The sequence below is a fragment of the Sminthopsis crassicaudata genome, chromosome 1, assembly GCF_048593235.1.
Source record: "Sminthopsis crassicaudata isolate SCR6 chromosome 1, ASM4859323v1, whole genome shotgun sequence".
In the NCBI taxonomy this organism is placed as follows: domain Eukaryota; kingdom Metazoa; phylum Chordata; class Mammalia; order Dasyuromorphia; family Dasyuridae; genus Sminthopsis; species Sminthopsis crassicaudata.
In genome coordinates this window covers 646,741,596-646,754,067 of record NC_133617.1, presented here as the reverse complement: position 1 = coordinate 646,754,067, position 12,472 = coordinate 646,741,596, and the positions used below count along the sequence as shown (strand labels likewise).

At 35.0% G+C, this 12,472-nt stretch overlaps 1 protein-coding gene across 4 annotated transcripts in view; it reads left to right on the top strand.

Annotated features, from left to right (window-relative positions):
* Positions 1–12,472, top strand: part of TTC39B (tetratricopeptide repeat domain 39B) — a 116,194-nt gene that overhangs the window by 28,349 nt on the left and 75,373 nt on the right. For 2 of the 4 annotated variants that reach the window (XM_074282931.1, XM_074282930.1), the window contains exon 2: positions 9,098–9,132. The exons of 1 other annotated variant lie outside the window; for it this stretch is intronic. In XM_074282931.1, coding sequence (XP_074139032.1) covers positions 9,098–9,132 — 35 coding nt within the window. Of the gene's footprint in view, positions 1–4,207; positions 4,399–9,097; positions 9,133–12,472 lie in introns of those variants that run through there. One more of the 4 variants, XM_074282932.1, reaches the window with a different exon arrangement.

Below are 12,472 nucleotides of genomic sequence, written 5' to 3'. Positions count from 1 at the left end.
TCATATTCTGATAAATCAGTGTTATCAAACTGCCAGAATGGTCCAGGACACAAAAATGTTAAGAACTAAGGCAAAGACTAATTTTCTTGAGTTTAAATCTGGCCTGAGACACTTAATATCTATGTGACTCTGCACAACGACAGCCATATTTGTCTGTTTCCTTATCTGTAAAAGGAGTTACAGAAGAAAGTGGCAAACTGTTCTAATGTCTTTGCCCAGAAAACTAAAAAAGTTGAATATGAGCAACAAAATAAAAATTTAGAGATCAGTGTAATTTGACTTGTAGTGTCATGTTAAAGATCAGGGAGAGGCTTTATTGATTTTTTAAAAATTCTTTTAAACCAGCTGCAAATATTTTGGTCTCAGTACCCCTTTAACTGTCATATTATTGAGATATACCCAAAGAACTTTTGTTTAGGTATGTGCGCTCTCTCTCGCTCTCTCTCTCTCTCTCTCTCTCTCTCTCTCTCTCTCTCTCTCTCTCTCGTTCTCTCTGTCTATCCTTCCTCCCAATATGTATATATGTTATTAGAAATTAAAATGTTTTATCAAAGTAGTTGTGACTTCAAGGACTATTTGAAAGGATTTCCTTGAGTCACATTTTCAAAACCCTTGCTTTAAACAATGAGCGAGCTTAATAGGGTGATATTTCTTTTTCTTCTCACGATCCTGTGCTGTTTTTCTATCTATAACTCAGTTATCCAGGCAGAAGTGAGTCTGAGGCAGTATAAAAGATCAAAGAGGTCATACAGAGAAGCTTCTCTCTTTTTTTTTTTTATTCATTTTTCCAAATTATCCCCTCCCTCCCTCCACTCCCTCCCCCCGATGGCAGGTAATCCCATACATTTTACATGTGTTACAATATAACCTAGATACAATATATGTGTGTAAATACCATTTTCTTGTTGCACATTAATCACCAGCTTCCGAAGGTATAAGTAACCTGGGGTAGATAGACAGTAGTGCTAACAATCTACATTCGCTTCCCAGTGTTCCTTCTCTGGGTGTAGTTGTTTCTGTCCATCATTGATCAACTGGAAGTGAGTTGGATCTTCTTTATGTTGAAGATTTCCACTTCCATCAGAATACATCCTCATACAGTATTGTTGTTGAAGTGTACAGCGATCTTCTGGTTCTGCTCATTTCACTCAGCAACAGTTGATTTAAGTCTCTCCAAGCCTCTCTGTATTCCTCCTGCTGGTCATTTCTTACAGAGCAATAATATTCCATAACCTTCATATACCACAATTTACCCAACCATTCTCCAATTGATGGACATCCATTCAACTTCCAGTTTCTAGCTACAACAAAAAGAGCTGCCACAAACATTTTGGCACATACAGGTCCCTTTCCGCTCTTTAGTATTTCTTTGGGATATAATCCTAATAACAGCAATGCTGGGTCGAAGGGTATGCACAGTTTGACAACTTTTTGGGCATAGTTCCAAATTGCTCTCCAGAATGGCTGGATTCTTTCACAACTCCACCAGCAATGTATCAGTGTCCCCAGTTTTCCCACATCCCCTCCAACATTCATCATTATTTGTTCCTGTCATCTTAGCCAATCTGACAGGTGTGTAGTGGTATCTCAGAGTTGTCTTAATTTGCATTTCTCTGATCAGTAGTGATTTGGAACACTCTTTCATATGAGTGGAAATAATTTCAATTTCATCATCTGAGAATTGTCTGTTCATATCCCTTGACCATTTATCAATTGGAGAATGGTTTGGTTTCCTATAAATCAGGGTCAGTTCTCTATATATTTTGGAAATGAGACCTTTGTCAGAACCTTTACTTTAAAAAATATTTTCCCAATTTGTTACTTCCCTTCTAATCTTGTTTGCATTAATATTGTTTGTACAGAAACTTTTTAGTTTGATGTAATCAAAATTTTCTATTTTCTGATCAATAATGATCTCTAATTCTCCTCTGGTCATAAATTCCTTCCTCCTCCACAGGTCTGATAGGTAGACTATTCTCTGCTCCTCTAATCTATTTATGATCTCATTCTTTATGCCTAAGTCATGGACCCATTTTGATCTTATCTTGGTATATGGTGTTAAGTGTGGATCCATATCTAATTTCTGCCATACTAATTTCCAGTTTTCCCAACAGTTTCTTCCGAATAATGAATTTTTGTCCCTTAATGTTGGTATCTTTGGGTTTGTCAAAGATTGGATTGCTATAGATGTACCCTTTTTTGTCCTTTGTATCTAATCTGTTCCACTGATCTACCGCTCTATTTCTATGACTGCTGCTATATAATATAGCTTTAGATCAGGTACACTTAGACCACCTTCCTCTGACTTTTTTTTCATTAGTTCCCTTGCAATTCTCGACCTTTTATTCTTCCATATGAATTTTGTTGTTATTTTTTCTAGGTCATTAAAATAGTTTCTTGGGAGTCTGATTGCAAACCACTTAATCTTGAAGCCCTCCAGGGATTTCCCCTTCCAGATCTAATTTGTGATTCTATGATCCCTAAGTTTACTAGATAGATCAATCGGTTGAGTTTTCTATTACAATATTTTCAGGGGAAAAGCGGTTTTGGTTGTATTGAAAGATGCTACAGTTTTCCATTGTTTGACACCTAAAAAATGAGATATCACTTGCTTAGGACTTAGTATGTCTCCTCAGAATGGCTTTTGCTCTCCTTCTCTCTTTTGATATGGTACCTGCCCAGACACCATCCTTCTTATAAGTTTATGTTCCCTAGAAGTGAGGTATTATGGATATTATTGTTGTCCATTGTGCAAATCAGGGTTGGAGTATTTACTATTTTCTGAGAAAGAGAGTAAGCATTTAGGAAAATTTAGGAATAAATACTTTGAAAATGCTCAAGTATAGATGGCTAAAATATTAGATTTTAGAGAAATATTAGTCTTTTCTCCAAATAAATGTAAGCAAACAAACCACAAAATATTACTCATATAATGCATATTCTGCTGTTTGTATAAAATGAACTTTGGTATAATAATTGATATTCTAGACCTTCTGCAACTACAAATTGGAATGTGCTGTGTTTATTTTAATATTCAGAGAATGTTGAAGGTTGTTATTAGTTTAAGTCACAAATGAAAACTGTTGTGAGGATGGGGTGTGTGTTACATGTGGTGTGTGATACATGAAAGGTAAAAGACTACTTGTTGAAAAGGGGCAAAAGAAATAATAAAAGTAACACAGATATTAAAGTATGACCTTGCAAGGACTTCCCTGGCTGAATTTAACAGACAACAGAACTCTGTAGCTATTTCATCAGCCTTAACTAGATCAACCTTCAAGCTTCCTCTTCATATTAATCTGCATTTAGTTTTTGCAGAAAAAGATGTACTAATCAACTTTGGCTCCATTTTGTTATGTGTGGTGTTTTATTACAGTATGAATAATGCAAAATTCCTTTGTACCTTCAGCTCTAAATCCTGTGATTTTAAGAAATCACATTGAGAAGTTACTTTCATATTTTATTCAAATGGTGATTAATACCTTCCAGTAATATTTTGGAACAGGTTTTTTTTTTTTTAAACTCTTTTGTGAAAAAAGATGGAAGTATTGTATTTGGCAACTCTGCATCTGGCATGTCAGCTCAGCTCTGATATCTATCCATTGTACTTTTTTTTGGGGAACAAATTAGTGAAGGTGAAGAGAAGATGAAGGTTTAGATTCATAGATGGTTGGTTGGAACTATATTTTGTATAAACACATTTAGTATATGTGTTAATATATACATTTTGTTTTTCCCAAAGGAATGCCGGTTCCTTGAGAGTAGAGACTATTTATTTACTTACTTTTCCAGCATCATATTTAATGATACTTCTTAGTAGTCTATAGATTGAATGTCTTTATCTTGATGTAGTTGCAGGTAAGAGTGGGATTCAGACAAATGAAGCACTCTACTAGGACAAGAACAAGCAGATGCCTTTTTTTTTTTTTTTTTTTTTTTTTAAATCACTTACCGTTTGAGAGGTGGCTAGAGCACTGAGAGGCACTTTACTAGGATCATTTAGTCAGGAGGTGGCAGAGATCAGGCTGCTTTTTATTCTGAGAGAAATGATAGGATGTTCTCTGACTCTTGATTAGTAAATAGACAAGTTTAATTCCAGTATAGTTCTGGTGTGGCCTAAAGCCAAAGTGATTGGTGGACTCTGTGACCTTTCAACATTCTTTACAACCTTAGGGTTCTTTGATTCTATTATTCTAAACAGTGAAGAGACAAGCGGAATGTTTAGTGAAAGTTGGTGTGGAAGGCAGAGGGACATCAGGTTAGGGATATTCTTTGGAAAACTTTAACACATCTTCTAGTTGATTGATTTTATATAAAATGAACAACTATAAAGATCCATGTGGCCGTTCATCACAAGACTTTATGGAGTTAGCTATTGAAGAAAATAATGTACTAGAGGTAAGTTGTAGAAGAAAAGGCCATAAATAATTACTTCCTGATGGAAGTGCTCTCATTTGGGATTTGTGGCTCTTATTTGACTGTTGCATCATACATTTTTTTTTTCTTTTTTCTTTCCCCTAAAAGTACTATATTCCATGAACTTGGACTAAATTAAGCAACTTAATGTGAACTTTTGTCTTCTTATCTCCTTCACTATACTTTTATCCTCTACAACAGGTCTAGAATGATATGAACATATGTAACTGGATTTTTTGGGGGAGGGGGATTTCCCCAAGTACTTATTTCTGAGGTCCTCAGTCATGTTTCCTAAATAATAAATGGCTAATCCAGAATTATACACCAAGCAATGACAGCTGATTATAATCTAGATCATTTGTGAACTTCTACCCTTCTTCCACACCTCTAAATATTTTCCTTCTCACTTGTTTTTGAGGAATAGATAGTCTTCCTTCTTACTGAAGCTAATCTGTATTTAGGATCCCATTTCTTCTTGTTTTCTCTGTGGTCTTTCCCATCCAATCATCCCTCATCTCTTTTAACCTTTTTTAAAATTATAAATATTTCTTTCAATTACAAAAAATTTTCCTTCTCTCTCTGTATATTGTGCATATTCCCATGCACACTCCCACCCTACTTCCATCTTGAGAATGAAAGAAAAACAATACCTCTGTTACAAACATGCAGTCAAGGAAAAAAATTTCCCATATTGGTCATATTAAAGAAAAATATGTCATTCTGCACTCTTGGTTTCTTACTTTTCTATCATTCTGTGTAGAGCACATTTTTTGGAATTCTGATTAGTCATATTTATCCTTAATTCTTTCAGCATTGTTTGTACTGTGATACTAATGTATAGATTTTCTTTGGTTCTGTTCACTTCATTCTGTATCAGTTTATATAAATCTTTCCAGATTTTTCTGAAACAATTCCCATCATTATTTCCTACAGCACCATAGGATTCTACTCTCTTTATATACTGTAACATCCATTCCCCAATTGATGAGCACTTACTCAGATTCCTATTCTTTGCTACTTCAAAAAGAGTTATGAATATTTCTGTATATCCTTAGTTTATTTTGTTTAGGAATTCCTTCTCTTATTCTTTGTGTCTTTTGCTAGAGTCAGAAATGCCTTAAATTATCTAAAAGACTTATAGGCCCTTTAAGAAATTGGGATAAGGAACAGGTAAGAAGCCAGGAAGATGAGGAAGGATAAGAGGTAGTCTGACAAGGAATCGGATTTACTATGTGGTATAAAGGTAACTAAAATTGATTGAACAATCTGAGTTATAGTCCTGTCCCTGCTTACTATGTGACCTTGGGCAGTCAGTAAATCTCAGATGGTGCCATCTGTTTCACCTGTAAAATGATGGGTTTGGCCTGGGTAATCAGAATTTCTTTTGAACACTTACACTTTAATTAATTCTTCTTTCCCTGTTTTAATCAGGGATTAAATTTCCCTACAAATATTTGAGTATGTAAAATGATTGATGCTTGCGCAAATGATAATAACTGGATAAAATGTTTTTTTTACTTTTCAAATTTATGATGTTATAAAAAAGTTGGAACAATTCTTTTTCGTATCATTTTTGTGTCTGTTTGTTTCTGCACAGAATGTCCATATCATACACACACACACACACACACACACATACACACACACACATACATATATATATGTAATCTAGATTTTGTTACCTGGAAATAGTCATAGACAACCAACCAGAAAAAACCTCTGTGCTGTAGTTTGTGTGCTGAAAAATTTCCTGAAAAAGGGCCTAATCTTTTTTTCTGTTAATTTAAAAGTCTGTCCAAAGGTTGAAAAAATGCACAGAAAAAGTAATTAGAAAATAAAATTAAAAGAATATCTTACAGATTCTCAAAAGTTTTATAAGCAAAACTCCTTAGCAAAGTCTCAAAATTTTGAGAAAATTGATTATTGAATATGGAAATTAGTCAAAGACAACAATTAGGAAAATAGCAGGTTTTTACTAACTTTTCTTTGAATCTTATTTTATCTGGAGTAATCTCCTGCTCCAAGTGGGAGTAAGACTCTCCAGGGATTGCTGATGGGATTCATCAATTGGGGAATGGCTGACCAAGTTGTTGTTTATGATTGTAATGGGATATTAATTATAGGAGATGACAAGCAGAATGATTTCAGAAAAATCTGGAAAAATGTACCTGAATGATATAAAATGAAGTAAGCAGAACCAAGAGAACATTGTTTACAATAACCACATGATTGTACAATAAACAATTATGAGTAACTTGGCTTTTCTTAGCAAAACAATGACCCAAGACAATTCCAAAGGACTCAAGATGAAAAATGCTATCTGCCTCTAGAGAAAGAACTCTTAAGTACAGACTGAAGCATAGTTTTCTTTCCCTCTCTCTTTCCTTCTCTTTTTCCCTCTCTCTTTCTTTCCCCTTCTCCCCCCCCCCCACATACACACACAATAACTGAAACTTGACTCTCCACTAATGACACAAGTTATTATGTGACTAATATGGAAAAGTTTTACATGATTGTGTATGTATAACCCGTAATAGATTGCGTGATAACTTACGATGAGGGAGAGAAGAGAGGGACCTCAAATGTAAAGGAAATTTTAAAAAAATGTTAAAAATTGTTTTATGTGTAGTGTGTGTATGTGAATAAAATATTTTCAAATAAAAGAAAATGGTCAGAAAAACAATTGTCTGTCAGCTTAATTAACATGGGATGTGTGATGTTTTTGTCAATGATGAATGGACTGACATTATTGGATAGATAGAAAATAAAACAAAGGGAAGTTGCATCTAAATGGAAAGATGACTCACAGGCTGCCCTTGGGGTTACAAAGTTCTGAGGGCTTGAGAGAGAACTGAAAGGTCAAGGAATTGAAGGTCATAGTGTGGTTGAAGAGAAGATTTGAGAAAGTAAGGTTGAAAAAGAGAAAAGCCAATAGATTGTGGGCAAAGAAGAGGGATTTTGTAATTCCTGAACATGGAGGTGTGGTGCCTTTTTAGGGTATGATTAACTTCGCGTGTAGCTGAGGTAACATGCAACAAGTAGATCACGGGAAACAATGTGGTTGAAGAACTGAGCGGTTAGGATGTTTGAAGGCGAGTCAGTATAAATGCTTAAATCAAATATGAGGGTAAGAGTTACAGAAGAAAGAATTTTTTTTAGCCAGATACTGAATTGCTAGGTACCAGACTCATTGATGAAGAAAGAATGATTTGGAGGTCTGTAGCCCATAGTTACCAGGAATATATGAATTGCAAGAGTCTCAAAGAAGGAGAGGTGATTGAGTAATGGAAGTAAGGGGAAAACTTAGAAGGAGTAATATGGGACTAAGGAATTTTTTTCCAGCTCCCCTGCCTCAGTAAGCAGAGGGGAATGAATGAGAAAAGGGTGGCTAGGGAGGCTTGTATCATTAGTGGAGGGTCAGATTCAATAACTAGAAGATAGGAGAAGAAAAGGAAAAGATTTAAGATGAAGGCAAATTTGTTGTCTATGGAGCAGGCATTCCGGAAGATATAGCAGAAGGAGTGAGTTGCATTTGGTTCACACTTTAGGGTGGGAAGATTGATGCGATTTGGGGGTTGACCTACAGGGATTCCTCTCTCTCCAATGCCAGGAGAATGCCTCAATTCTCTCCTCCTACTCCACCCATTCATGTTACTTCCCCTTCTTTGTCCACACCCACTGATCCAGCCAGCACATGTTAATAGAGAATTTGTCCAATTGGCAATTAGTCTCACATGCTTCATTATCCAAGTGCATTATGGGAATGTTCATCACTGAGTAAAAGATGCCAAAGGATGCTGGAGATTAGTTTGGAGACAAGGTAGAGCACAAGATGGAAGGCAAATGGTGAAATGGGAGACTTCATTTCACTATTCCAAAGGCTAGGTAGGAAATTGTACAGCAGGAGATGGAAGTTCCATTCCCCATTTCTTCCCTGAAGGTCCAGGTGCAGAATGTGCTGGAAAGCTTGAGATCAAAGGGATGTTTGCTTCTCTTTGCACAGGAGGTTCTCTACATCCTCCTTGAGAGATCAGGTTGGCATCAGAATCTTGAGGTCCCTCAACCAATGCAAATTGATAGCTTCTTAGCAACTTAAAGTTTCAGAGAGTTGCCCAAGAAAGCTGATTTGCTCAGGGTCATATAGCCAGTGTATGTGTGTCAAAAATGATTGTCATCTATCTACTGTCTTTCTGTCTATCTATACTATATTTCATTGTTGTGAACTTTAACTGGAAAATAACTCTCGATTTTTTGCTTTTCATTGGTGTTTTTCTTTGTGTTGTCAGAATTTTACTTTTACTGAGTTTTCTATCTTTCTTGGGTTGACTTTTTGTACCTATTTTTCTCAGTGCTTTGAAATTTGGTCTCTGATACCTATATTATAGTGCATGTCACACTATTAAAAAAATGGAAGAGAAATGTGACCATTCACAATTATGGCTAGGTAGTGACTTTATATTAAATACATGCATGTGATACTAGTATTTTCTAGAATTTGACCAGTAAGATTATATGAAAAAAAACATTGAAGAGTCATGATACTGAATAATCAATAACATGATTTGTATTAAAATGTTAATTATAGAGTTTTACTCAATAAGTGATTTCCCCCTCCCCCCATTATTAAGTACCAATGTCACTTATTATGGCAGACCTACTATATTTATTTTTTTTTCCCTAGGAAACTTTTGAAGATGCCTTTGAAAACCTCCCATTGTAAGTACATTATATTTCTTTTTTTTTTTTTTTTTTCTAATTAAAGCCTTTTATTTTTCAAGACATATGCATGGACAATTCTTTAACATTAGCCCTTGCAAAACCTTGCGTTCCAATTTTCCTTCTCTTCCCCCATGCCCTCCCATAGATAGCAACAAGTCCAATATATATTAAACATGGTAGAAATATATGTTAAATCCTATATATGCATACACATTTATACAATTATTGTGCTGCACAAGAAAAATCAAATTAAACCAGTAAAAAAAGAAGCAGCAGAATAAAATGCAAGCAAACTACAAAAAGAGTGAAAATACTGTGTTGTGAACCACATTCAGTTCCCTCAGTCCTCTCTCTGGATGTAGATGGCTCTCTTCATCACTGAACAAGTGGAACTGGTTTGAATCATCTCATTGTTGAAGAGAGCCACAGCCTTCAGAGTTGATCATCATATAGTCTTGTTGTTGCCAGGTATAATGATCTCCTGGTTCTGCTCATTTCACTTAGCATCAGTTCATGTAGGTCTTTCTAGGCCTCTCTGAAATCATCCTGATGATCGTTTCTTACAGAATAATAATATTTCATAACATTCATATACCATAACTTATTCAGCTATTTTCCAACTGATGGGCATCCATTCAGTTTCCAGTTTCTTGCCACTACAGAAAGGGCTGCCACAAACATTTTTGCACATGTGGGTCTCTTTCCCTCCATTAAGATCTCTTTGGGATATAAGCCCAGTAGGAACACTTCTGGGTCAAAGGATATGCATAGTTTGATAACTTTTTGAATATAGTTCTAAATTGCTCTGTAGAATGGTTGGATCTGTTCACAGTTCTACCACCAATGTATCAGTGTCCTAGTTTTTCCATATCCCCTCCAATATTTGTCATTATCTTTATTGAGTACATCATATTTCTCAAAAAGTGAATTTTGTGATGATTCTTTAAATAAGAAATTAATTTAATAATTTAAAATTTAAATAAGAAATTAAAAAATTTAAAAAGTTTTGTTCTCACTTTTGCTCATGATGATGATTGCTGTTGTGGTATAAGTAGGCCTGGGAAGGAATATTCACCTAATCCACAGTTTGACCAAATTCTTTATGAGTAGTGGTAATTAAAGAATTGTTTTAAAGTACAGTTTTTGAAGTACAGTACAGTGTGAGAGATGTCTTTTATATTTTTTTGAGAAATATTTAGTATAATTTTAAGAAAGAAGAAAGGTCACCCTTGTATGACTGGGATTTATTGTGTATTTGAGAATATTCATGTTTGTCTACAGGGAAAGAGAAAAACCCTTGAAAACTACTGTCCTTTCTTTTTGTCTTTTATTTTAATATTTTATCATTTCCTTTAGCTTGAAGTATGTTGAATACAACTTTCCATATTTCTTCCCAAATTCTCTGTGACTTTGTCTTTTGATAGATAGCTTATGTAAACATCTATCCTTGATGAGATTTATCTCTTAAGTAAGTGGAATCATTTTTGGTTAATTTTCATTTTGAGTTCTCACCAGGAGACCAATGAAGACTTGAGTATAAGGTGGTATATAAAATCCCAGGAGACCTGAGATCATGTCCCTGTTCTCTATGCCACATTGTGACTTTGAAAAAGTAACATCCTTTCTGGACTTTGAGTTGGTTCTTTATTTGCATGAAATAAAGGGGTGGAGCTGAAACAGAAATGTTTAACCTGAAATCCATGGATCCTCTGAGAGGTTTGTGTATGAATTTCAGTGGGGTGGGGCTGAAATTGGATGAGAAAAAAAATTAATTCATTTTTACCACCTCTGTAACATTTCTTCAATTAAACATGTAAGCAACTAACATGAATCTGAAAAGGAGGTCTACAGGCTTCATTAGACTACCAAAGCGGGGGGTGGGGTGGGGATGGGAGGGTGGTATATGACACAAAAAAGTTAAGAATAGGCTAGGTGTTTAAAGTCTCTTGCATTGCATTCCTAAGTCCCATTTGTGGGTGTCTATAGTTCTGGAGCAAATTTCCAATGATGACTTGAGGGTAAGGTGGTATATAAAATACCAGCTGTCCTAGGGAGCTCAGGAAATACAGGTGTCCAGATTGTACAAATGCTTGTCCTGATAAGGATAGGTTATAAAAGTATAGGTTTACTTAACTATAGGTACTGAATATGGAAAAGGATATATATAGATGATATATATTGATAGTTCTTGTTTACTTGAATGCCATTCCTCCTTCATCTACCTTTCCCCCACTTAGGTAACATTTAGTGGTAGCCTTTGGTGTGTATAAGGCTGTAAAGCTGTGGTAAAAGTATTAAGAACAAGGAGGTACAGAGTCCCCTCTGCTAGTGGTTTCATATGTCAGGAGCACTGCTAGATACTATTTCACCAAGCCAAAGCCTTAGGTTACATATGAAATAAATAAACCTTTATATGTTCTTGATAGCCTAAGTAGATGATAAGGGTGCTGTTGATCAACATTGTTTTATTCCCTGTTACTTGTAATCCTATCCACTTTGTAGGCTAGGGACTTCCCATCTGAAATTTTGTATTCAACAAAGAAGCCTAGGAACTTTTTCTCTTCAAATTTTGACCATTCCTTGACACCTCACCATAGTCTTATCACACACAAAGATATAAATAATTACAAAAAAAGATAGACTGCTCATATAGGAAAAATTAAGGGAAAACATATAAAAAACCTGAAATTTGTTTGAAATATTAAAAAGGGCCCGAGAAAGGCTTTATTGTATTTCATAGATTCTTTATGGAGAATTTATGGAAAATCAAACAAGAACCATAAAAAATGTGTGTGATCTAGATTAGTAAACTAGATATCTAAATTAGCAAGATCATGAATTCATTAAAGTATATATATTTCTTTACTTTTATTAAAACTCATTCTGTTTTCATGATTTATATTCTTATTTTGAATAGTGAAACATAAGCAAAAACAAAACAAAACAGAAAAGCCCTGAACAGTCAAAAGAAATGTTACAGTTCATGTATTTTACTTATAACCGAGGTTCTTACTCATATCCTTTGCTCTTACTTTGAACATAGTTCTATTACTGCTAGTAATTTTTTTTCAGGTTATAGCAGATTAGATATGGCAGATTAAAAGGTGGTGGCCTACTAGAGGCAGATGTCTGACAAGCAGAAAGAAGTGATAATTGAGAACACGTAAACAGATCATAGATTTTAGAGCTGTATGGCCTCTCAGAACTCATGTAGTTTAAACTTCTTCATTTGATAGATAAAGACCCAGGGAAGTTAAGTGACTTGCCTAATAGAAAAAGTGACAGAGATGAGATTTACCTCCCAAGACACTCTTCTTTCTACCTTCTCTCATTTTGT